We start from the raw sequence: 27,800 nt of genomic DNA, 5'->3' as shown, positions 1-27,800 counted from the left end.
GAGTCAGCCACTGTGGCCAAAATAGCCTCTTTCTCATTGGGAACATGCCTGACTCACCCCTGGGCAAGGGGCTGTCGGGAGCAAGTTAGACTCTACTGGATGGTCCCAGTAGGTTAGGCCACAAGCTGGCCTCTTCATGCTGCCTGTCATCTTCAGCTATACACATTCTATTTGCAATGACATGATAAAGATCTTATTCTCTCCATAATTCTTACGGCTTTTTAAATGAAAAAAAATCAAGCAACATTATATTCAAATTCTGTAGCACACCCTCTCTTATTTACTGGATTAAATTAGCATGCAGAGAAACAAATCAATGAAAATTTGTAACTCCTTCCACTTCTTTAGGCACCCAGAAAAATAATATGCATAAACTGCTAGTCCAAGAAAGATAACCTATCCCAAGCACTAAAAATGCATATTGATGAAATAAACCATTTTTTATAAATGTACTTTTTATGCACTGCTAATTTTGCAGGCGGACTGCAAAGCTTCAAGACAAACATCAGGCATTTAGCTGTCAAAAGGCCTCATTGTTCTATATCCTGATCCCTTGCTACAGCCCATACAATCACTGCCGTTTCTTAGTGAAAAGTTACTTATCATCAAAGTCTCTCCAATTGAACTATAGAAAACAATGTCTGTCTCCAAAAGGACCTGCACCCACCTTTCTTGTGATTCATACTCGTATCTCTAGAGCAACAATATTCCAGTCCACTTAATCAAGAGGAACATAACTTCCTGCTGCAACTGTTTGATCTGACACCAAGCTGAACTTGACTTCTCTAGTTCCATTACGTCTAACTCTGGGAAGGGCAGGATAAAACTCTCAATATAGCCCATAAACCTACATGACTGTGCTTACACCTTACCTCTACCATCGTCTGGTTACCCCTCAGAGCCAGTAGCATGCAGGGTCCTAGCTTATTTTCAGCCAGTGAAAGCAGGAACTTCTTTGTTTTATAGCAGGATCCCATTAAAATATGAACCTATTTGAGAAAGAGAGAGCTAAGATTAGAGCTGTAAGCCTAAGAAATACATATGCCTCTGGAAGGGACATTGTTACAGTCAAACAAATAGAGGTATTTTGCAACAAAACTAAAGAAAAGGAAATCTCCATCACTATTATGGCTGCAATCTCTCAATAGTTTTACTGTTGACTGGAGGTGACTTTCTGAGAAAGGTCATGCATAGTGTGACCTGAGGGAGCAGGTCATTTTTGTGTGTGAAGGAGCTCAGCTGACAGCACAGAGGCCTCATAGAGCCTCCCCGTGGAAACCTCAGAGTAGCTCTGCAATTGTCCCCACTCCTGGTAATATGATGAACCCTGTTCCAGGGGAACCTCAGGAGAGGCAGCTTTCATATTTGTTTGTAATTCAGTTTCTCTGGAAAATGCCAGCTGAAAAACAAGGGTTGCATGTGTTGGATGCCTGCATAAAAGACAGTGGTGTTGGCATTTTGCTGGTTGAACAGCATCCTTGGTTGATGGGTGATGAGGGACAAAATCACCTGTTCAGACTGAACAAAAAGAAGTTGACTGGGAAGGGAGTAAGTGCCTTAAGAAAATCCAGCGATTCAGGCAAGAGTGTCCTGAGCCCTAAGTCAGGGACAACTTCATGTGCTTTGATGCTCTTGGGACATTATCTTGCTTTCCCTTTTGCTCAGCTTTCGCTGAAAGGAAAGACACGCTGAGAACATCTCTTTAATAAGACTCCTTTGAGTCCCCTAACTGACAAAAAGGTTCTGCAGACACTCTCACATCTCCAGAAAGCACCCAATGATACCACTTAGCAATATCTGCAGCAGAAATGCAAAGCTGCTCGTACAAGTTAAATGTAACACAGTATCTTCTCACAAAAAGGCTGGCAACGTCCTTTCCCATTTACAAGCACTGGAGATTAACTGGATTTCTGGTTCCTAGCTCAAAGTCTTTGTTTTATATCCCAGGCCACTGATTCACTAGCTTGCTAGCAGAGCCATACATGAGAATTTTTAGTTTCCAATGACCTGGGCTCCATTATGTGGAAACCACATGGCTACTATTCTACAAGAAAATTGTAAATATGTTCACTGGTCTGCTTGGTCCAAAGTATTGCCTGGACTAGGTTCAAAACTGCTGAAAATACCACAACTGTTCCCTGATGAAGTCAATTCTATGCAGATCATGTGGTCTTGCTTCATCACCAGCAAGGCCTTTATAAGAACACAAATTCTTTGTTTCTTAAGTACCATCTGCTCAGGTGGCCTTAAAAAAAAAAAGTGAGTTTCAAGCCAAAAAGGATTTCATTTCATGTATTTGTTATCATCAAACTTCTTTGGAGGTTTTCTTGAACAATGGAAAATACTGACACTAAGATTAATGTAAGGCTCATCATGGAACAGGATGTTTTTCAAACTTTATGGTTAGTCATTAGCAGCTCTTTAAGTATTTATCGACATCCTTGCAAAGGGCATGGAGTACTGCATATTAATGTGTGTTAGCAATGTGCTTTCTCATGCACACAGTCTCCTGATGCTCGTAAATATCTTGGACCACAGAAGCTCTCAGGAGAAATGTTTTAGTTCTAGAGAATTTTTCTTTTTAAAAATAAAAATACATTGAATCAGTGAAAACAAACCAACCTTTCGGTCAATTGTCTTTGTACATTATCTATCTACTTCACTGGCATCCTATCAATGCAAATTTAAGATAAGAGCAGAGACAGGCATACATGTTCTATACGACTCAAAATGTTCAGCATGTTGAAGATGCATGAAGTATAGATCCCAATGAAAGCCACTTCAGTGTATACCCAGCTGCCAACATCAACAGATGTTTTTTCCCTAACCAGAGCAGGGAAGTAATATCATTCCCCTCTTACTTGACATATGGAGAATTAAGACACAGTGCGACCTATATGATTTGACGCAGGTTGTATAGGAAGATTGAGTCAACATTAGTGATTGAAATTTGTTATTTTCTGTCCAGTTCTAATAGTTACAAAAGAAATAAACGGGGGGAATAGAATGTTGGGCTCTAATTACACCTCCCCACAACAATGAAATTGAGCAGAGAAACTGCTAAGACATTTTTATGCCTGTCTATGCTCTGAATAATTTAATGTTATTGTTGTTTTTAAATTCCACGGTAGCCTATAAATGAAAACTGTGGGGATGGATATGAAGAACAATCTCCCCTGGCTGCCTGTATTCTCTAAGGGAGTTTTGCATATATATGGGAAACACAAAAATACAAACACACACACACACGTATATATATGCACCCAGTTTGGTGCATTACATTACTGTTAAAAACAACAGGCCAAAGTTTGAGAAGAGAAAGTTAACATGTTAATCAAACTGCCACTGCAAGCAAGTTCAATGAATTTGATTAGATAAAGGTTTAGATTTTCCTGGTAAACCCTTGTGATTTACAGATGCATGATTTTCTTTTTTTTTTTTTTGACAAAAGCAAGTACAGCTTCTTATCACTAGCTATAGATTAGTGACTTACTGCAAAGAAGTTACTAAACTCACATTATTGCAGACACATACCATACTGGCAAACAGCTCTCCATCATCATCGCATGCCACTCCTCCAGGGCTGTAGAGCTGGAACCAGCCGTCTTTGCCAGCCCGCACACTCAGCAAACATGAGTGGACCTGTGAAAAACCGAAGCGATTAGGGTTAGGGTTCCTGCCAATAATCACTAGCATCTCCCACACAGGCCCAACAGTGATAACTCTACAACACTGAGGACTGCTGGCAGTTTTTAGGGTTAATGTTCCAGTTTACAGAGCTGTAGGTATGTCATCACTCACAGAATCAATTTTTCAGTATAAGCAAGGATATACCACTGCTATATGCTAATTGCATGGCCGTTTTCATTCCCTTTACACAAATCAAACACAGAACGGCTCCAATCTTGAAGAGCTCCTTTCACTTGAAAATGATGACAACATAAAAAAGACTCAAATTTCTGAGCTTCCTCCACTTTCTCCCATCAACCCAGCATATGTGTCTATACTTCTGATGTGATCCGAAGACTAAATGCAGCAAATGATGGCTCACTCATTCTAATCAGGCCAAGTTATTATTATTCCTGCTCCAATAAAAGTTGACCAGCACCAGGGTCAAGGAAACCAATAAGAAAAATTCAGCAGGGACAGATGAGGTAGAAGTGGCACAAAAGAATTTGCACACATAATCATGTGTGCAATCATCAGTCCAAATTTTGCCCACTGTAGAGATTACTATATCTACTCCCACACTTTAAAAGTGAAGTCACTTTTTTTTTTTTTTTTTTTTAAAGATACATAGATGTTCTGTTTCAATTTTTCAGGTGTGTGTGGGAGATGGAAAGTTCATGCGTTTTCATTTGGGCACATAACACTTGTGACAAATCAAATCCTGGTGCCATTCTAAGACAAGAAGTCTCAGCTCAGCTAACAAAGGGGTGACTTTTGCTCACAGAGCCTATAACAATGAAAACCAGGAATTCTGGGCAACGATGACAAGGCAGTCTCCTTACCCACAGTTCGGGGTAGCTTTCTTCCCTTTATGCTGACACCGAAAATTAATGCGGATGAGAAGTCCCCTCTGACTCAGCCAATGCTGATTATATTGAACATCTTACACATGCAGCTATGAAGCAGTCAGCCACCAGGAGACAAGAGCTATGCACTCATTCCAGTAAGACACCCCCAACCCCTTTTTCCTCTGAACTCGTGAGAATTAGGGTCATTTGCACGCAATATAACTGAAACACAGCTAAATAAAACCTGTTATTTCATAAGATCCACTGCTTTTGCTTCTCTTTTTCATATGAAAGATGAAAAGCTGGGGGAGAATGAACAGAGTGGGAAAATCTTGCTGGTTGCAGTTTACTGCGAAGCAAGGACATCAAAAAGTCTCAGACAAGACAGGTTTATACATAAGAGAAGAAACTATTTATACTAAGACAGTCTGTCCTGAGTTGATATTACTCCCTAGAAGARTAAAAAACATGGCAAAACCACACCATGTTTTGAAACAAACTACTTAAGGAACGATCTTCTGAACAGGTATACGTGCAAACTCTCCAATTAACGCTTTGTGTAAATTGGAAACAAACTCACTTCTTGTCTCGGGTCCTCTGCAAATCTCTGAATCACGTATTTCAGCTCCCTGGAAAAAAAAAAAAAAAGAACAAGAATAAGAATAAACAGTTACTGGTTGCAGAATTCACACAAGTGTCACTTCTCCTAGATTGCACTTTAAATAATATATATTCATGCACTTCAGAGTGAAACAAGTTGTACTGCTTCCACAGGAAGGAAGTAGGAGGTCTAAAAATCATTACCAAGGACAGTGTCTACTTAAAATAGGAAAACTTTCAGAGATGTGCAGTGACAAACTAGTCTGTATATTCCATCAGCGTCCAGTGTCTTTAGTCCTTGGGTTCCTGTTGCCACAGTAAATTGCAAACTAAACTACATATTTTTTATTACTAACAGAACATGCTCACAGCCTCTCTCAGATAAAACATTAGAGATACATATTGAATAATGCATCACTGCTATTACTGTTTAGTACAAGTATTTTAAGTAATCACCCTCCTTAATAAAACAAACAATACCACAAACTTACTTTGTGAATTTCTCATGTGCAAGCGCCCTGAAATTTAAAGCAGAAGAAGAGTATGAGAATTTGGGGGTGAGAGAAAAAAACAAACAAACTTTTTTTCCCCTAATTCTTTCAAAATAACAGAAGGATTTCCAAAGCAACTGCAACACACAAGACACACAAAGCACAATCTTTCCAAAAAAGAATAGGAAAAATCTCTTTCATTAATCTAGGAAACAAATGAAGAAAAAAATTAGTTGGAATGAATCTTGTCACTATTCCTGAGTCCCGTCTTAGACAAGACTGACTAACCTCAGTGGGAGCTTTGGGTCAGAAGAAAGTAAGTAAAAGACTTACAGTACAACTACATAATTACAAACAGAATTTTGGCTAGCTCCAAGACCCAGCTGAACTGTTTAATTGCAATGCAATTAAGGTACGGTCACAACTAATTAACATCAGACATCAGTAAAGCAATTAATGGTCATTCTATGAAGTGCATTGCATCATGGTATGGTTTACACCTCCCCCGGGACCTAAGTTTGACTTAGGTAAATGATGCCTGTGTTGCTTACTTCCAAGATCTTGCTGTAGTCCCGGTAACCCGGCACAGAGGATTAGACCTTTCTGATTCAAGACACCAGGTCATTAGGGGATGTGATAAACTAGCAAATGGTACAATTACAGGTTGTAATGTTTGTCCATGGAGGTCTGCATTTTATAAACACTACTGTTCATTAATAGGTTTCTGAGGGAGTCTGGCTGATCCGTAGGGTAGCTTCTTCATTTAATGCAAAATAGAAATGACTTGAGTCTCTGTGACRCCAGCAAAGCATCCTCCTCCACTAAATCTCTCACTCTACTCTCCTCCTCACAAGCTTTCCTTCCTTTCCTGTCTGTCTGTCTCCGGTTAACCATTTTTCTCTTCAGGATCATCTTAGGAGAATGGAGAAGGAAGATGAAGATGAGGAAAATTCCAGGTTTCTCTATATTAGCCAAAATCAATTCTAGATTCTAAATCAACAGGAGGAGCACAAAGCTTCTAGTACCATCAGTTTTTACCTGACACGATATTTCACCATAAACCAACAGTAACAAGAACAACCCAGTAAATACTAAGACAGTGCAAGCTTACTCTTTGGGGAACGGGATAGGTTGAAGCAAGCTGGCAAGGGCTGGTCTCCAGTCATCATAGTCTGACCTGAAAGATGAACATTTTGTTAACAGCATAGCATGTACTGAATAGGGTTTGTCAACAGTTAGTTCAAGGAGTCAAAAGCTTTTTAATGCAGGCAGCAACAGCTCCTCTGTTTTATTGAGACATTCTGAAGATCTATGGTGACATTTTCCCTTTCCATTTTCAGCACATTCTCCACCGAGGCACAATAAATCTGATATTTACAATGAAACACTTGACCTCCAGAGAGGCCTTCTTTATGTCAACTTAAAGACATTTGCTGTTTATGAAACCTGTTGACATTTAATAACTAGATAATACTTTCATCTAAGTTAGCACAGCAATTACCAGGCCATCATTATTTACAGCTCTGCTCTGAATTTAATTGGAATTTTCTTCCTATAAGAGGTGAGCCCATTTGTAAAAACAGACTCCCCCCCATTTTTGACCCACACATACCAAATTCAATTTTACAGTCTGATTTATAAAGCAATTACACAGCATTCATCTGAGGGTTTTTTTGTGAACTTTATGCAGAACTTTTCTACGCATTGCTGTGCACATTCACAACTCATTAGCCTTTTCCTCCTCCTGCTTCAAAGACAWAGCCACTATATTCCTGCGCACACAACAAAACACAGGAACAAAAGGGCGCTGTCTCTGTTACAGGGACCAGAGCATGCACGAAGAAGAAATTGAAACACTTGGCACAAATGAATGGGTCAGTGTAAACAGAACAAAGCTGTTAGATTATGAGGGAAAGTGAAGAGAAAAGTAAGTACAGTTGCTCTCCATGACTCAGTTCGAAATTATTAAGAGTGGAAGAGGACAGATGAGGACAGCCACAGCAGAGAGCTCAGGCCAGTGGACCCCATGAGCAATGTCTCCTTTCTGAACCCTGTTACCAACATGTATGCCAGCTGATGCATTTTGTTTTAATTGCTGCTTTCAATATACAGAACTGTTCTTACAGGAGGAGCTGTCCATAAGGGGATGCTCTTGTGAATCAGGATAAAGACAACATTCAGCTTACAGCATGCAGYGGTCAGTGCAAACCAATGTGGCAGCACGTCACTTCAATCCACCTGCAGAAAGCCAGCTTCTYGAAGCAGGTACGGCTTCTCATGCAGCAATGACATTTTGCACACTGAGACCCCACTTCTTCAGAGAATCTCAAATATTTATTAATTAACATCAATTAACTGCAGTTACAACAGACTGCACAAAGGGTATGATCACTGTCAGATGAATGAAGTGAGGAACACTTCAGTGTTCCCGTGACGAAGTGAGGAATTTGGCAAGTCAGCACCAAAACTGTGAATAGAACCCACCAGTCAATGCCCAGACACCAGCATTATCTGCTAGGCTGCTTTCACTCTGATTAATAGCAATGAGCACGCACAGGATTAAACACAGTAAACTTCACATGGGGTCAGACACCTTGGGATATCTGGAGAAGACAGTGTAGAAGAGCCTACGGCCCCCTCTTACTGCTGTTATCCTTTGGATTGGAGTTTTAAAAGCTAGATTACTGGCCTCAGCTTTATTGCAAACTTGGCACAGAAGTATGATGTTTCTTTAGGAAGGAATGAAGCGTAATGTTCTAAAATGGACAGCGTCTCCTGATAGCATTAGAAACAGAAAACATATGCACAGGAAGCCTTCCAAAATAATGTATTTTTTTTGCAAAGAGAAGGTTCTAGCAGAGAGAAATTGAAGATGGTTGCATTTCCAAAAATTTCATCCACATTTTGAACCAAGACCAGAAAAAATAAAGGTTTCCATAAACTAAGACAGACAGGTTAATATGCATCATGTTGGACAGTTCACCAAGGCATCTTCATGGACACACAGAAAATTTATGTGCATAAATAGGATATTTTTAAGAAGAAACATATGGAAAATTTTTAATTTGAGGGATAATCTTGATGTAAAATCAACAGGAGAGACAATTATCACTTGCCCAAGAGTGGTGTGACTCTAAGGTACATAAATATACAACACCCCATGCAAGTAACCAATCAACAAGAACTAGCTACAATCTGACAGTAACCCTATATATATATATATATATGTATATATAAAAATAAAACCCACACACAGACAAATGCAATATAGAAGAACTGCAGGATGGCTTAGTAGTTCTTCTTCCACACTACCATGCAAAAGTCCCAAGTTCAATATCTAGACTTTTCTTTCCCATGCCATACGTATCTTAGTAAGAAAAGGAAAAGAAAGGACAAAACTAAAGGCCTATAATTTTGGTAGGTAACTTCAGCAAATAGTCTTGTTCTTTTTACAAGTGCATTACCAGTTAATCCTAGTACATACTTTCYAGTCACCTCCTGAAACCTCCCTGCCAACAGGTCAAGCAGCACAAAATAGTGTTGAATTCAGGGAGATTTCTTTTTCCCCACCTGAAGTTGTTAAAGAACAATAACAGAACTTGGATACAAGGCAGGCAGGCAGTCAAGCAACTGAGATGGCACAAACCAGGCAAAAATCTCAGCGCTGGTTCTCTTCAAAACTCCAAACAAACAATATTTGAGAATCTTGGCTATGTCCCCTGATAAATACAACTTGTTTATCTTCCTCTTGTTATCTTTAGCATTTGAGGCACAAAGCATATCGCATGTCAAGCTACAGTAATCCAAAAAAGAAACCCTCACACCTATGCCAGTCACTCTAAAAGGCATTGAGCCTAATTTTCTCCTCCATCAAAAATTTTATTCTCTAGTCTAAATTAGGAGCAACTCCCCCGAGGTACGGGAGGCTATGCTAGCCTAAAACAAGTGTAAAGTCCAGCACTTCATGATCTCCCATTCACAAGGTTCCTTCCAGAGGCAAAACAAACCTTGCCTGCTTAGAGACACTAAACAAATAAAGATGACCAACTCCATTTAACGCCTCAGAGCAGCAAGGCACGAGGCAGGACTTTATTAGGAGGGTTTGTTTTTCCGTTGTCTCTGTGTAGAAGTGAATGCTGTGAAACACATGAGGATGGGGCTTGCCATATAAACTGAAATAAATCAAGGACAACTCCGACAAAGCACCTCTAAGATGAGCTCTCTGGGTTCTTTTATCAAACCTTTGATTAATTAAGCCTCACTGCATGGCTATTTATTGTTTCTGGCTTACAGATGAACTGAACGGGTCAGTGACAAAGAACAGAAAAGACAGATTCATTTAGAAGTCTCTTGCTTACCTACCAGGTCTCTGTATGAGGCAGGCAGAGCAACAGCTGTAGCCATGAGAAGTGCCAGAGGTCTCTGACCCAGACAATCTGGGTTTTGGTATGTTTGTTAAGTGTGAGAACACAGTCCAGACCACAAGAAGTTGTCTGACTCGGAGTTGGCATCATATTGCACTCAGACATTAATCTCTGTATTCAGGGTGTTGTTTGCTCCATTCATTACCATTTATACCCCAGAAACAGGCAGCCCTGCAGTGATGATGTGCCTGGATCAGTGCTCTGTCCAAGCCTCAAGTCACCTTCCCATCACAGCCCTGCTTCTTCTTGCAAGTGACAGCTGGGTGCAGCCTGAATACTGACCCTGGAGAGTCCACGCATGAACCTCAGTGCCTGGGTTTGGGTCCTCAAAGAACAGACAAATCTAACAAGGACAGTCTTTTTCTACATATACTTCGGAAATTGCTACTAAAACAGCAGCTAATTTTACTCTAAATACAACACATTTTTGTTGTTAGATGCAATGCAAACAACTTTAGGAGCTGAATTTTGAACAGAAGAGAACCCAATGTCAACAGGTTGGGTTGGGAAATTCAAAAGTGTTTCATACCACACAAGATAAAGCACTTACTAATCTTTCCTTGCAAAAGCTGAGACCCACTTTGAGGCTTAGTTCCCGTGACATCTCAGGTTAAATTTTACAGCACTAAAATTCCTCCTTAATCAATCTGGAGAGTTGTGATTAGTAATAATGTGAAACAATCAATTTTTGATGGCTGGTCTTCAAAGGAAATTGTGAGAGGAAGAAAAAAGCTGCTTTGTAATAGAGTAATGCTGAGTGAGGCACTGCAGACAGAAGTGGACACTATCACTCTCTCACTTTTCTTTCTAAAACTGGGAGTTAGGTACTGCATCCGTTTGCAAAGTAAGGTCTGTGAGATGGCAGTGAAAATACACCATATTCTATTTTCCTAGGAGAAGAAGAAAGAAATAATATACTTTTGTAGGAAATATATAGAATTTGGACACATGAGTGGGACCTGAATGTAAAATCTACACAACCTCTAATCCCTTCAATCTGAGCTAGCAAACGTGAAACAAACAGCTCAAGAATAAAACTAAACTACTTATTAAAAGCCTACGGTGTTTCTTCTCCTCCCACCCATTCCCTCTTCAAAAGCATTTTCTCTCTCTGTGCTCATCTTAGTTCTCTGCAATCTTCTTTCATTTCAAACAGCTGACTTTTTTTTCAGTCCATTCAAAGCTCTAACACAACATAGAAGTGTTTGAAGCAGGGAAAGAAAGGGAGATGGATCAGTTCTGGCTACAGTTAATAACCACTGCAATGGCCAGACAAAGAGGCCATGCCAGGAGGAGGATAGTGCACAGAGTTACAGGAGGAACTCTGAAAAGGGCCTGTGACAAAATTCCCTTTGGAGCTCTTCAAAGGGCACTGAGCTGAACACTCATGCTAATCATAAAACTTAAATTCTGGGATTGGCCGTATAAAAACAGAGGAGGAGAAATATTCCCCAGGGTACATACTGTCTATGATTTTTGCACGATTCAGAATTTGAAGTGAGAACTGGCGTCAGCAGCACAGCAGTTAACCTGCGGTCCAAGCTACGAGTTCATGGGAAATGAGTGCTAGGTTAAGTGTCAGGGTGCTAACCATGTGAAGGCTGTCAGAGCAGTCACCTGCTACTGCAAACAACTTTACTTTCCCAGAAAAGTTTCTAGGGGATTGGCCAGTATATTAGCCAACCATAATAATTAAATAATCCCTGACTACACCGAACTTGCCTTTGGGCCATCGTTGCTACTGGCCTGTTGACATAATACATTTTCCTTCCTAGGGATCACCTTTCACCAAAATGAAAACCTGCCCATATGTCATGTGTGGCACAAACAATCCAAAACATATTAGCAGCCCAGGGCAACCCTGATAAACATGACATAAGAGAATCCACTTGGGATATTCAGAGTATGCCACTGACCTATTGGGGAATGCGGAGGAGGCTGGGGAAGCTCCGGTGGCCGTTTGTGTTTGGAAAGCTGTTGGTCTTATCACTGAGAGACTGCAAGCCCCAAGTCCTCCTTGTTTTTAGAGAATAAGAAAGAGACAGGAAGCAACTACTTGACAGTAGGTTGTTTCTCTAGACTGAGCAGCTTGACAAGATCGAAAATCTTATCTAATTCCTTTGTTATCAGATAATAAAAGATGGACAACCCCCCCAAACTTATTCACTTACTCCTTCCCTTTCTTTCCCTCTCTCTAGGTCGAGCTCCTTTGAATTACACTGCACTACGTTTAGCTCAGGGCTTTAGGGCAGGGTGCCATGAGAAATGGCCCTCTCAGACCTTCTCTCAGTTAAGGCACAAACCTGCTATCTGTAAAAGAGCTAGGTGTCTTCTCATGTTCAGCCTTGTTTTGAGCTGGGTTTGTTTGTTTTTCAAAAGAAGCAAATTTAGCCCTGYTGAAAGGCCATGGAAAGCTCCTGGACTGGCAGCTCAGGAGAGCAAAGGCCTCTACTGTTCACAGATGACACGGCAGCATACGAAACAGCTATGCAAGTTTGCCTAAGGTGGCCAACTCGATTATGGTCACAAACAGCCCCACACAGCGGTACAAGTATTTGCGCTTTTTATATTTGGACTGAGCCCACTGCAGGCATCCACAGCAAGAAAAAAACAACACAGAGGAAGGATGACAGCTTACGAATTAACAACGACAGCCACTGCCTCCCTAAGAGGTGCCTATTTTCGCAGCCAGTTTAGTTTGCTGTTTGGCAATCTGAATTTTACCACAAACATAACTTGTAGATCATAACTGTGTCCCATATATGCCGGGTTGTGCCAGGGGAACCAAAGGGATCTGTYCAGTTACATGCAGATTTTGATATTAATCAGTCCAAGGAAATGGAAACACAGCCCAATTTACTGTAAATTTCTCTAACCACAGTTCTGCTGCACAAGCACCAGTTTGACTGTACAAGAAATTCTCTAAGGCATGGCAACACTAACATGCAAGTAGGAGCTGAACAACACTAAATAGCTCTCAGATCCTTTAATTTAATATGCTGAACAGAAAGATTTCAATTAATTTAGTATATTTGCTAAGTACCAGTTTAAGACTTGCAGCATTCAAGAGGCACCAACTGGCATCAATAACATTATCAGAGTCCGGAATGCATTAGAGAATATTGACACAAAAGTTTGATCCATCTCTGAGTGCAGGAAAAAAATACCATGTTCCACTAGAGTTTGTGTCTCCTTTAAAATCTGTCCAGACTGTTGGTCATCTGCCAACATCTTTAAAACCACAAATTTATGTTTTCCTTTAGTATGCAATAATTGTGTTTTGTTACTCAACTACATTAGAAAAAGGGTCAAAGATATTCTTAGTTCTACAATAACAGCCATACAGCAGAACTTTCTTAGAGCTGAATTTTCCAATTTGCAAATTTAGCCTTCTGCACAGAATGTGAGGTATTACAGCGATTACTAAATAATTGTCGTTACATTTTAATCAATATTAGAGGCTTTTTATCCAAAAGTATGTATTGTGTAGGAGTTAGGTGAACAATAAATGTCCTCTGCTGAAGGTATCATTAAGAATTCTTATTTTCTAGACTTGAATAATTAAAATTTGTCTAAATAAATTACTCCTTGCTGCCCTAAGTTAATTATGTAAAAAAGATATCATTGTGGGTGACTCTTGTTTTGATGATGATACTAAGTCAGACACCTAAAAGAACAATTAAATTCAATGCTAACCAACTTATTTATTAATAACAGTGGTAAGCAAAACATAAAAACATTATTTTAGTGACCGCCTGCTGAGCTCTGCTCCTAGATAGTTGAGTGTTTTCTTCCTATTGGCATGCTCTTCAACTCTCTTTCTTCGTATTCTGTTTTTCAAAGTATGGTTATAGCTTTTAGTGCATCAGAAAGAGTTTAGGGGGAAAAAAAATCAGCACCACAAACAAGCACTATCTAGCATTTTGTTAATAATTACTAGCCCTTCTACAGTGCCTTTCAGTCACTGGTCTCAGAGTTTATTACAGCGAGGTCCAGTATCATTACTCAATTCTTCAGGTAAGGAAATGGATTCACAAAGAGAAGAAGCAATTTATCTAAGATTGCCCAGTAGGCCAGTGGCAGAATCAGGAACAGAACCCAYTTCTACATGAATGCTTTAGGTTCAGGAAAAAAACAAGGGATGAATGGGAACAGAAGGGATCCAAATCAGTGGAGCTAGGACAAGTTACACCAGCCATGGCTCTGCCTCAGAAACTGTCCTATATTCTCATTTCTTATAGGTGGTGATTTCTCAAGCAGGGCATGGACTCACTGGCAAGGCGGTCTGAGGAGAGTTGCATCAATTTTGTAAAACCTTTGGTCATGCACTACACGTCCCGTGGGTTTCATTCTTCAGAATTACCATTGTACAAGCTGCAAAAGGACTCAGAGTTGCTCCACATCTATAACCTGTGCTACGCAGATTCCCAGTTTCACTGTGCTATTGAAAAGCTTGATTAGAAAAAGAAGGCAATCACAAGCGAAATTAGAGTTCTTTGTGCATGAAATTATATGGGAATGGAGCCCTGGCATACGCATCTTATAAAATTTGGAGAGACTAGGAGGAAGAACATGCCCATTCGTGAATTTGTTTATAAGTATGTGTCAGCTGTATGACGAAACCAAAATCGTCAATGCTTAATGAGTCAGCATCCAAGCCAGCATCAAGACCGCAAGAGTTCACGGTGTTTATGGAAAACATCAAGAGTCAAGGGGATGGGAAAAAATACACAATGTGTTTAATGCACCACCTGGGTGCACAAAGACTTAGAAGCCATCAGATAAAGCAAAATCAGGTGCTGTGCTGTTCTAATGCAAACATTTTTAAAGGCAGAGAAGGCTAGGCCAGAGGAAAAAAAAATATATCCTTCAGCAACTTCCTGCTCAAGAATCTAATGGGAACAGTATTTTAGATTCAATTCCTGACCAGAAAATGTCTTACCTCCAATTTTGAGTGTGTGCTTATGTATGTACTTCCAAGCCATCTCAGCAGTGAGTGAAAGGATATGTTGAAATTGGTACTATGTACTTTGAAAACACTGAAAATGTGGGACAAAACTTTCATAAAATCCTCCATAATGGCCACTGGACTTCATTTAGTCCCTAGAGAGTGCACACCTAGATTTGCATTTAATTTCATTGTAGCCAGTGCTCATGATTTATAACAGAGTCCAAGTTTCACACATTGTGTCTTATAATATAAAAAGACTTCAATTATTTAAGTCTTGCACTGTTAAAAATTAATTAATGTAGAAATATCACAGTTTGCCCACAGACATACTGCAACTCAGTAGCAAAGCTGGCTGTCAAAACCAACAAAGTTATTTTGGTTATTTTACCACCCTTCAAGAATGTATGTTCTATTATAAACTGCTATTCTGCAGTCTACMTTTTCTGTTTTCTCCTTCATTTCATTTATTTATCCAGGTGACAAATGAGCTTTTCCCAAATAACTTATTTTATATTCCTCTTGAAGATGTATTCATTTCATAGGATTTGCCTTCCAGGAAACCACGGGTACTCAGCCATCATTTTGTAAAGGTTGTTTGAGCATTCACTTACCAATACAAGTTTCACTGTACCAAAGGGGCTGCACTGTTCCAAAGGGGCTAGTCAAAAAATGGAGGATCCACTATACATCTGAACAAGTCATAAAACTTCCAAGATCAAACATGTGAAGGGAGAACATCTAGGTGAGAGACACTGACCTCATCCAATTCCTGCTGAAGTCAGAGGAGCAGAACTGCTTATCAATGCACAAGCTATAGGCCTAGAAGAGACATGTCTTTTCTAGCTTTGTCTCGGGCAATCCCGAGAGCTCTGGAGGAGACAAATGGATTTTCTTTGGTGGCTAACAACAAAACAGAAACCGTTGGCAACAATATCCCATCTTCTGTAATATGCCTGAGGCTCACTATACAAATAAGCTTTCTGTTTTCATCTTCCTAACACTATTTTTAGAATATATTGGCAGTGCCAGATGTCTCTTTCAGAAGCTGGACTCTAGTGATAGAGTTAGATTTATAACCATGTGTTTGCACATCTTGCTGGCCACAGATGTTGGAGAAGACAGGCCTATGGGAAAAGCCCCCCATTGTTAAGATGACATTGTTCAAAAAGCTGTTAAACAGTTACTCACAGCATCTTGAGTATTTCAACATAACAGCCAAGGATCCTGTCTGCTTGGGTACTCAGCTCAATGCTCATGGTGCTGCAGGTAGGACTGACCATCAAGCAGTCAATCAGGTTGGGCTCGCTGTCATTGCCAACATTAGCTGTCATCTTCTGATTTGTTGTGTTGTTGCGCTCTACTTCCACGTGGATCTCATTTGAAGTGACAATGACTGGTTTGAGCCGGGATTCAGTCAAGGTGGCCTCTTGAGAGACCAGGTCAGGACTTGTGTGAAGAAGGCGGAGGGGGAGATTAGGCTTTCGGTCACATTGCTGCTGGCAGCCATTCCGAATTTCCTTCAGGCTTGGTGAATTGTCTCGACTGAGTTTTAAAAATAAACAAATAATTTCAATAGCCAGACATAACAGCAGAGAGAGGGAGAGCGAGTGCAACACTGAGAAGCCAAGATCTTTTGCAATTTCCCACTGTATTTCACCCCAGCCTGCTGAACTTCTTTCTCCCATGTAATCTAATTATTGAAATCAGTTAAAAATATTAAAAGTCTCCAGGAGGACTGTTCTGCAGGCCCTATTCTGCAAAGATTTGAGCTTTTCATCAGTCTAATTTACATGCCAGTTTAGTATAAAGGTGAACTTTCCCATCCAAGTTGTGCAAAGCTGTAATAGGATCCATGCCCAAGTATGTATCYGGCTACAGTACATGCCCAGACATTTGTCTGCAGTCCTCACGTCTGGAATTTTTGTTGGACACTAAGCAGCCACTGCCTGTGCCCCACCATGAGGAAAGTCAGATAGGCTTAAACAAACAGGAAACAAAGCAGAGGGGAACCCTCAGTGTCTACTGGAAACTGGCTCATGTGTCAAGAACTGTAGCATCTATTTTGTGGTAAGTCAGGAATCAAATTTTCCACAATAATTGAGACAGCATAATGAAACCAGCTCAGCTTCAGAGCTATAGATACACTGAGTTTTAAACACAACCCCTTCTTCAAAATTTCTCCCTTGCCCTTGCTTTAGATATACACACACTTTGTGTGCCAGAAAGGGATTAAAACGGACACTGCTCTGAGTAGTTAGTTCTTAACTCCCGGAGACAGAGCTCTTGTGGAACTTCCTCACCTTCTTCTGTTCTAAAAAGGCTAGTTATGGCTACAGTCTGTCTCAGAGGAATATCTCAGTGGTGGCCAAGATCAGCATGCAGCTGAGTGTTGAGATTCCTCCTGGAAGTTACTGTAGTTTGCAGTACTTATGTAGTGGGAACTGTTGAGCTCCTCAGCTCCCCATATCACCAGCACTGCCCTAAGTTACAAGCATGGGAGCCAAAGATGTGTAGTAATGATATGCCATACTCGATCCCCCAAAACATGCCACAGTGAGTACAAGTGATCAAAGATTCAACATCCTCTTGTCCTTCAGATTTACAAACACACAAAGCTTAACAAATACAGTCACTTGTCTACAAAAACACACACGTAATTGAACAGAACACCAAAATGTAATGCTAGCAGTGAGCAGAGCGAGAATGAGTACGTGCTCACATACCCATACCCATGCACACAGAGATCTTGTTTACAGCCTGAATGAAGACTCTTTGACACCACGGGTTTGGAAGCAAGTAACATGTGGTCAGCTGAGAATTCATACTGACCTGTTGATAAATTCCTCGTAACACGAATAAATGGCTGCTAAGCAGACAGCTACAAGATTTGGCAGGACCCTGGGATGGGGGCACTGTCCAGTTGGACCATGCATGCTGAAAAACAAAAGCCAAGATGACATCATTGTGATGAAAATTTCTGTGGGCAAAACAGTCAGAATGGGGTGCCAGAACAGGATAGACAGCCTTGGGGAATCTTCAAGGAGGGCCAAAACAGAGAGCTGATTTAACCCTGTAAATCCCCACCGCATAGCTCTATTTAAGAACAGGACTAAGCTGTGTCCTTAGTTTATTTTTTGCTGTATCTCTGCAGTCCTCATGAAATCTCACACATGACTGAGCACTATGTGGCCTAAAGTTAACAGGAATCTCTCTGTAGAGACTCAGATTCTAAATGCATAAAAGGAACGTAYATACAGCAATGTCCATTCACCTCCAGTATGCAAATAGGCAGAACGTGCCAGCCATATTTGAGAATGAGCTAAAAAAAGATTTCAGCAACATTGCCTCATGGTCTCTGTTCAGTTATTTGCTGTTTGCCAGTACCAAAACCCACCAGTTACTACAACGGCTAGTAAAGAGATGAGCAGGGCTGAGAGAAGTATCACAGGGAAGCATATATATAGGATTACAGATACTCCATAGCATTAAAATATAACTAACCTATGAATAAACTTCTTCACCACCTCCATTCCAGCATTCAGCTCATTCAAAGCCAGAATATACTCCTGAGTAAACAGACGCAACCGAGGGCATTTCCCAAAATCCTGTCCGAAAAGGAGAGACTCAGTGAAGATGGTGAAACATGCCTGCAATATACAGTGCGTTTTCAACAGAAATCAACCCAAACACAACTGAATTCACTTCATTATTATGCTGACAGCTTCTGGAGAACAGTATCACTGTATGGTGAAGTAATGTGCTACTACCAATAATGGCATGTTTTCCAACTTTCCACCCTCCCTCCCCAGACCCACGTTTGAAACAAAAGATATTTAATGCAATAAGAGTGCGTAAAATCCCATCTGCACTTACAACATTTCTTCCATACCCTTCATTTTGAAATATATTTTGTTGTTGTTTTGCATTTTTTCTTGCATTCATAACTGCAATTTTTAGAAGTGTAACACAAGTGTGAATTTTAACTTTTCCCATCGTATCTATTCTGCTTTTAGAGAAAAATCAATCTTTTTTTTGACATGTTATCAATAAATGATAAAGTACAAAAACATAGATCAGTTCCTTCTCTAGCCATTTGTACTCAAAGTACACCATGAATTTGACAGGTGAGCTCAACAGTCATTTATTTCCTACCATGAAGCAGGAAAAACACTTACTGACTGTAAGCCTGCATCTCCTCAGATCAGCTGCTACTTTGAGATGTGAAAACAGTAAAATCTTCTATCTGCTGGTGAGTGTTAYTCCACAGCACATTTATTCAAATTTRCACAGGTGTAACCTTATTATACAGGTGTTACAGAACTAAAAAAATTAAATTAGCAAGTGGTGAGCAGGGCCCAATGAGTAGAAACAAGCCTTCCCAGTCATCCCTCAAGCAGCTGACTTTAGAAGAAGAGTCATCCCGAATAAATAAATGGCAACTGAAATCATAAAAGAAATGCTGGAAATGGTAACGAACTGGGGGAATGAAAAAGTGAAGATACATTCCTGAACCACCGAAATCTTCTGTTACTTTTTTTGGTTTTAGAGACATTTATAGCACAAGTTATCTTAACATCTCACAGGTTTTACAGCTGGAGAGATTACTAAAAATGTGAATACAACCCTAGGCAGAACAAAGTCCTCTTCAAGTTCAAGCATCATCACCTGGTAACTTCACACAACAAAGGGACTTTTGGCAATTCCACAGCTGGTATTATAATTTAAAATCATTGAACATCTAACAACTCCTTCTGGCAGGTGCACATACACTGGGTTCAACAGCATGAGACTTCACGTGCTTCATATACCATTTGGTGCCGTTTAACTTCATGAAAACTCCTTGCAAGATAGCTTATGTGGTCACAGTTTTTTTAATGAAAATTTTCACTAAGCATCCTAACCGAAATGACGACAAAAGCCCACAAAATCATAAAGAGGATGTTATTATTGACCAGGTCGCTCTAAAATAAAAAAACTCTAAAAAAATAGTGTGACACCCTGTTACCATAACAGTTATAAAATAATACACGCAACCTATATTGTCTGCTCCTAAAAATATAGCAATAGTGCTTAAATTCAAATATTTGGCTGAGCCTACAAACAGCTGAGTTTGTCTTGAAATCAAACAGTGCGGAGCACTCTTGGAACAATTCAGCATACAATATCTCCAGTCCTGCAGGTAACCCGTAGAATCAGTAATATAAAAAGCTGGCCGATCCCTTTTGAAATCTCGAAATGATAGATAAAGCAAGCAGTCCCATTTCATAGGTGGGAAACTGTGGGACAGAACTTGTCATGAACTTATCCAAGATGACAGAGCAAATTAATGGTACAGGTATGAATAGAAAGCTAGGTCTCCTGCTCTGAGCACATTGAATTGCATGTGGCCTCCTAAGGTTATGAAGTTTAATGCCAACAATACCGATCCCCCTAAAAGATAACTAGCTTTATTTACATGTACGCACACACACATGAACATACACCTACTCTCTCTCTCTCTAAAAGATTATTCAGTACAGAATTCCCCGGAGAGCAGTAAAGTGCCCAAATCCACTCCAATTTATATATGACACCGTAAATTCTCTGACTACACACTGCGGTACAGACATGTTGATTTTCAATCTGCAGATGTTAAGTATGGTAAATATACCCAATTCTCTGAAGCTAACCAAACACAAGCATTACACTATGCATTTAGATTTTATTTGAGACCCCTCAAGAGCTCTGGATTCTTTAAAAAAAAAAATCAGTCTGGAATCCAAGAATAACATTTACAGAATATTTCATTGAACACTACAGAATATTCAAAAATGTTTACATGTCTGGAGAGTACAGGCACAGAGCCAGGAATATGACCTTTTAGCCATCTTAGGCTTCTAGCTAGCTCTGTAAACTCCAGGAGTTAAATAATAATACTGTCGTAAAAATAAGAAATATGAACTGTTTTCTACTGGATTCATGCTGTACACAGGAGTACAGTGGATGGTCTCTAAGATTACACCAGTTAGTGAAAAGAAGTTGACTGTATATTTACAGAGGTATGAGACCCATCCCTGAGATCACAGACAAGTGAATTGCCTTAAATATAATATTTATTTGTTACTGCTTGCCACAGCTTTGTGAAGCAAAATCTCTTTGTGCAAATTACAAACTGCAGCTGGAAACTCTGCATGCCTCAAAGGATGGAGGGCTTGTAAACACCCAGACGTCTCTCAGGAAAGAAATACACATCATCTAAGAATTTCTTCAGAATCAAGGGGGAGAAAATTTGGTACACAGGGTAAAGAAAGCAAAGTTGGCAGGGCACTCTTCTAGCATTTATTCCAATCACAAGCAAGGAATTGACTGGCAAAGTGAAGAGGGAAGGCAGCTTGGGTCAAAATGATCATAAAATGAGAGTGTTAATGATTCCTGGAAAGAAAAAGAAGGATAACAGCAGAAAAACATAAGGCAAGTCAGGAAATTTCAGTAAGAACTCAACATGAGTCTAAAGAAAAATGGAATTCAGGAAGTCTCTGTTCTGATTTTGTTACTGAATTGGTTTTTAACCAAATTCATGTTACAACTACAAGGATGGCACAAGGGAAGTAACAAGGAGCAAAGGGCCAGGTGGGAGAGAGCTGGAGCTGCATAAGCTGGCACTACTGCCTGAAGAAATGCTCATTAAATCATGGCTTTGCTTAGACACTTTTGAAAATCCCACTGAAGGCTTACAGTTCTGCACCTACAAAGCAACACATGGTTACATGCAGCATTCACAATTGAGGAGTTTAAATAAATAAAAATGTTTTGTGCATTACAGGCAAAAGAGCAGCTGCTAATTACACAAGGTATCACAATAAAAAAAATCTCCAAACTGACCAAGTTCCCGTAACACAGATACTCACCATGTTGTGTTTGAGAATTCTCTGTACCACCGGGGTGAACACTTCTATGACAACCATCGACCGAGGACGCTCTCGGCAGTGCTGTAATGAGCAACAAGTCATTTTGTGAGCTGCAGAAATTATGAAGATGGATCTTCTCTGGCTTCACACCCTGTGCATGGATTACTTCAAGATTAACAAAATCTGAGGGCGAAATTAAGCTTTCCCGGGGGCTGGGATACTTGTAACTCTGCTCTCTCCTATGGACTTGCTGGCATGTAATAAAAGATTACAATGGGAGCTCAGGAACTACTTGAATTCCTTTCCCGACAGCCTATTCTTCACAAAACTCACTGGAATGTGGTATTTCTGAGACTTCCGCCCCTTCTGTCAAATTTGGTTGAAACTGGCCAACAGGTTTAAAGGTAGAGGGGTTGGGGATTAAAAGATACGTAGACACACACAGTGTGATGGCACAAACCTCCTTTCCTTGGGATTCAAGCTAAGGGCCTGTGGTGGACCTTGGAGGGTACCAACAAGCCACTCTCCCATCCATACAGCCTTAAAATATTGATTAGAGTAATTTAGGTTGGAAAGAAACTTTGGAGGTCATCTCCTCCAACCCCCCAATTCAAAGCAGGGCCAATTTTGAAGTTACATTAGCTGACCTACAGCCTTGTCCACTGAGTATCTCTGAGGAGGGAGATTCCACAACCTGTAATCACAATTTCCCTTGCTGCAACTAAACACAGCCCATCCCACACCTTCAAAGACAATTAGGTAGCCACCTCTGATGGAAATCAAAGGAGAAGAATAGAAATAAAAGTGCCTATATAGCTTTGAGGACAAAAGGCTAGTGGTCAATACAGTGTCTTGGAAGTATTTGAGGCTAGAAATGGATCTAAGAACGGCTTATAAAAATGCAGGATATGCGACTTTGAAGATTTTAACTGTCACAGCGTATTAGTACTATGCAGTCTGGTCTACTAAGAATATGGATCTCTTTATCCTAATGGTGCTATGATTTCAAGATCATTGGCTGTTGACCAAAAACTGAGATCAATTTGGGCATGAGGTAAGGAGTTCAAGAGAAAAAAAAACAAACAAAAAACCCCCACAGCTAGAAGAACTAAACTCATATACAACTACTGAGATTTCACAAGGCAAGTCTGTTCTGATACCTTGCAGAAGAATTCACAGAGGTCAGGAGGAGGATGGTTGTTTTCCAGCAAAGGTGCAATTGCCTTAAAAAAAAATAAAATAAAAAAAAAGAGAGAGAACAAAAATTTTAATTAAGAAGCCTGGAGTCAGGGAAGAAAAAGCTCATTTTACTTAAAAAAAAAAAAAAAGAAGAACAAAAGTGTCAATACAGCAATTAGATTGTGGGTTGTGTGTTTGTTTGTTCTGTTGGCTCAAGCACATCCTTGCTATGAACCCTCTGGAAAATTTTGCTTTTAACTACATCAATGTAAATCCCTCAAAGACAGTGAAGGAATACAATTTTTATAATGGTTTAAATGAAAACAGGATCAGACCCATTGTTTTAAGATGAAGCATAGCAGGGATGAATCTGGCTTGCCATTTCAGTAATAACATCTCTCTAGATGAAAAATAGAAATACACCAAATAAACATATGTCTTTTATAATGAGTTCATGCTCACATACAGCCAATACCAAACAGGCAATTTTATAAGAAGTAACTCACCAAAAGTGATATAACACTGTTATTACCTTTAAGGACCCTATTCAACAAAATCAAGCATCTAACCTTGTGACAGTTGAGATCAACTGTTCCCTCTTTGTTGCTATGCAAACCAATGTGGTTATGCTCAGTAAATATATTAGAGGTCATACCTGCCACTGAGAGTGTAATGAACTTATGGTGTTGTTACTTCCTTTGTAAATCAGAAAATGGTACCGGAACAATGTATCCTCTCTGTGCGATGGTGCCTTCGGGCTTTTCCAATCTTGAGCTAAAGGGATTCCCAGTACCCATTTAAAAGTAAGACTCTAAACACAGCAGCTAGGACATTTTGTATTAAGCAACTGAACACCAGATATTTTATCTGGATGACATCTGGAGTTTTACTAGGCAGCCTGTTTTGTTTTTTTGCTTTCCCTCTTTTCTTCTGAAGGATTTCAGCCCAAATGAGTCTGCTGAAAATGAGCATGTTTCACAATAGCCACTTTCACACACAAACAGGTTGAGATTAATGTGAATTTTAACATCTGCAAAGATCTGTTTGGGTTACACATAACATTTGTGAAATTTCTGTTCAGCATTTTTCTGCCATCCGTCTCCAACTACTTACTCTTCTGGTGGTGGTCCAGCAACAGTGCATGCTTTTTACTGATGGAGAAGGCAATACAATTTCAAGGAAACTAGAATATCTTTTCTACTTATTCAACACCTAAGCTAAAGATCTTCCTTGAATTCATCTTTTTGCTATAGCACCTGCCAAACCACAGCAGCCATGCACTGCAAAATCACTGTGTTTACATCTGTCCAGTAACAGGCTGGTTGTCAGTCTAAGAAAAATAAGCTTTACTGTTTCAGTCCAGTCCCTGCTCAATGTAGGAAATAACCACAACAGACACTGTCAAGCAGATCATGGCTCCGCCTATACGGTCAGTGGGGAAGAGAGACAGAATGAAAGAAGCCTATATTTTCCCTATTTGTTCTGTGGTAAAAAAAGAGAAACTTGTCTTGTGTTGCCCAGTTATGGCAACATGTGCTTCCCCTTCCTAAACCAGGAAGGAATGAGATGTAATAGTGGTCTGTTCCAGCATGATCTAGAGAAGGAAACATGGTTCCATCTGGACAGCAAATCACTGTGTACTTTTATGATACTACATAAATACACATAATAGCAATGCTTCCTAAGAATAGCACAGGTTAGTTCTATAACAGCAGTAAGTTCTCAATGTCCAGAAGCCGCTGTCCCTTAATGCTCAGGGCACAACCTACAGGACCCGGAAAAATCAAGGGCAGGATTTGAACTGAAGCAGCAGTCACTTAGACTTACAGAATAACTCAGGCTGAAAGGACCTTTGGAGGCCATCTGGTCCAACTTCCCTGCTCAAAGCAGGGCTGTCTTACATCTTTTATTAAAAAATCCTTCCCCTAAAACAACCAGTTTTAAATGGAAGGCTGAATCAACCCTGGCACCAGAGGAAAAAAAAACAAAAAACCACAACCTACAGCAGATCTCAAAGAAAAGTAAATGCCACTTTAGAAACTTATCTCAGTGACTGATTCCTGCTAAAATGGTATCTTAAACAGCAGTTAAACGCAATTCACACCTACTGGCAGCTACATTCTGCCTTGTTCTTTTGCAGAAAGATTCAGAGACGTGATATGATCAGGTGGTGGTAAAGTTYGAGATTAGATTACTGGGAAAGTCTCCTGGAAATTGCCAGTGACTGAAATTAAATTACAATGATGGGGAAGCAATTTCCACTCTCTGATAAATTGTTGAGATTTTATATTTTGTTGCTTAGGGAAGAGAGCTGCCATTTGATTCTCTTATTTCTATGTCTAAATAAACGCAGCCTACAGAATAAAGGCAAAAGTTAAAGAGGATATTTTTATAAATCACGTAAACATGGGGTTAAACTATAGTGACACAAACACATAACCACGCTTACAAAACCAGTCACTTGCTCATAATACCATCAGCAATAGAGACATTCTGTATATGGTAGCACCAGCCCTTCAGGAAACTACTAAGCCTACGAGTTTTATAGGGTACATCTGGAAATGATGTTTTTTGACTGTTTAAAGTGCGCATGCAGATAGGAGCATTGCATTGTGTAGCCCAGTAAGGAGGCCATTTTGGGAGAAGATTAACCCTAAACAAGCTGTGCTGTTTCATATATATTGATGAGGAAGCTTTATTGTTATTCATATATGAAACAAGAAAACAGGAACGACAAAACACACAAAAAGTAATAGGCCAGATGGGTTTGATCCTGCCTAAATTCACCAGCATTGATGGAAATGCTTTCATACCTGCCCCATTTCAATGGAGCAGAGACAAGCATTAATAGAAGTATCATCAAACAATACAGATTTGTCCCCAGCTTTTGACAGAAGGATACTCACCACAATAATGCTCTCATGGTCTTGAGTGGTTAAATTGTTGTTCTGAAAAGGTTGAACAGAAGAAATCAATGCACAAACAGTCTTCAGAGTTGATACGTTAGCATACTCTTAGCTACCACCAGACACAAGAAGAAAGGCTCAGCACTGCAATTGCTTGGTTTTAGAATAAAATTAATCAAATTAAAACCATTCTCTTAGAGAAAGTGATATATTTTTTGCTATGAGAGATTGTGCAAGCTTCCATTTTCTCCTCAGTACCATCAGATTCAAGCCACCCCAGTCATGAAAGCTGAGCATACAAACATCAAGATGCCAGAGCAGATCTCAATCAACTGGAAAATTAAAGCTAGTGCTATGTTTCTTAAATATGTTTTCTTAAGCCAGTCTGTCTGTTTCTAAGAAAATTAATAAAAGGATTACAGTGGTGTTGTATACCATTGGTGGGTAGTAAGCTAATTGCTGCATTTTTTCTGAAATTCCTTCTCCTAATATGGAACGAGTAAAAATCAAGAAACTTACTGGAAGTCCCCTATGCTACCTCAGTTTTCACCAGTGAAGAGTCTGTGTTTGGCTTTCTCAGCAACATGATCCATTCAGAGGTTATAGCTTTCTAAACCACTAAGATCTTAGCTTACTGAAAGAAAAATAGCTAGCAACTTTTTTGCTCATCACAAATCTTTGTATACCAGAACTGGACATGAAAAACCTGCTTGGCATTGTACTTCCTGCCCACAGAAGGTTAACTATTTGAAATAAACACAGAAAAGAAGGATAGATATTTCTGGAGAAGGAAAATATTTTTCTTTGACAGAATTGGTAATAATAAAACAGCTGCGTAATGAATTTGTTGATATATACATATTATTGGCCTGGTACAAGGATGATCAATTATGCCAGCAAAGCCAATAAAAGTTAAGGGAAGTTTTACCACTGACTTGAAATAAGACATGAATCAGACCCCTAATAAATTTACCATGAACAATCAGAAAAGAAAAAGAGGCTTGAGAGAAAACAGCCTTTTGTTTTGTTTCTAGAAATCTACATAACATGGGTCAAATTCTCTGTTTCCCCAGCAAGTACAAATTCCACTCAAGTCAGCAGGAGTCACGAGCATACTTAAAGAAGAATTTTGAAAACCCAAGTTAAAAGAAAACCTATCCACAAACTTTTAACTGTTTGTTTCTCATCTCAAGGTGACACAGGCTTGCAGGAACACTGCTGAGCTCATACCTCTGAGAGCAGTTTTGAGACGATCTCCAGTGGTGCTTGGTGAATAGAATCATCCTGAAGCGGAGATGTCAGCGCCATGTCCACCAGCGTCCTGATCTCCTTCAACACCACCTCCCAGCGGCTGGGGTTACTGAGCACCTTCTTGTACTTGTAAATCTTTTTCTGCAAGAAAATGAAAGACAGCTGCAGTGGCACCACAGTAAGCCCTTGGAGAAACCGCTGCGATATGGGCCTGCTACATGCAACTGTCAAGTGGGCTGATTTATATGTTGAGTTTTGTCTTTTCTACTTGCCAAAAAACTGTACTTAAAACATTTAAATTGAAAAGGAAGCCTCATATATCTAAACCAATTTGTTCTGTAGAAGCAATGAAAAACTGTGGCACTTTTTTTTTAAAAATAAGTTTTTAAACTTCAGAGCGGTTTTCTTTCATCATCTCCTCTTGCAAGCACCTTATTCCCCAGTCTAATAACAGATAACTGCTATTGTACTGTTTCCAAAGCTAGAAGTCCTTTTAAAGTCCTTTTAAAAGTCCTCATTAAGAAAGAAAGAAAGACAGAAAGAGAAAGAGCCCATCAAAACATCATTTTACAAATACTTTATTCTACATTGCTA

General features: G+C 39.7%; 1 protein-coding gene across 1 annotated transcript in view; it reads right to left on the bottom strand.

Annotated features, from left to right (window-relative positions):
* The window catches only part of CMIP (c-Maf inducing protein), a 140,584-nt gene that overhangs the window by 10,090 nt on the left and 102,694 nt on the right, over positions 1-27,800 (bottom strand). Inside the window, exons 4-15 of the mRNA XM_026058843.1 lie at positions 27,186-27,347; positions 25,956-25,997; positions 23,031-23,093; positions 21,871-21,951; positions 18,485-18,588; positions 17,813-17,917; positions 16,172-16,525; positions 6,720-6,785; positions 5,609-5,635; positions 5,098-5,146; positions 3,535-3,642; positions 873-989 (exon numbers count right to left, since the gene is read on the bottom strand). Of these exons, the coding sequence (XP_025914628.1) occupies positions 873-989; positions 3,535-3,642; positions 5,098-5,146; positions 5,609-5,635; positions 6,720-6,785; positions 16,172-16,525; positions 17,813-17,917; positions 18,485-18,588; positions 21,871-21,951; positions 23,031-23,093; positions 25,956-25,997; positions 27,186-27,347 (1,278 nt within the window). The remainder of the gene's footprint in view (positions 1-872; positions 990-3,534; positions 3,643-5,097; positions 5,147-5,608; positions 5,636-6,719; positions 6,786-16,171; positions 16,526-17,812; positions 17,918-18,484; positions 18,589-21,870; positions 21,952-23,030; positions 23,094-25,955; positions 25,998-27,185; positions 27,348-27,800) is intronic.

This window comes from Apteryx rowi, unplaced genomic scaffold, assembly GCF_003343035.1.
Source record: "Apteryx rowi isolate R43461 unplaced genomic scaffold, aptRow1 scaffold_1, whole genome shotgun sequence".
NCBI classification, from domain to species: domain Eukaryota; kingdom Metazoa; phylum Chordata; class Aves; order Apterygiformes; family Apterygidae; genus Apteryx; species Apteryx rowi.
This window is presented reverse-complemented; position numbering and strand designations above follow the sequence as displayed.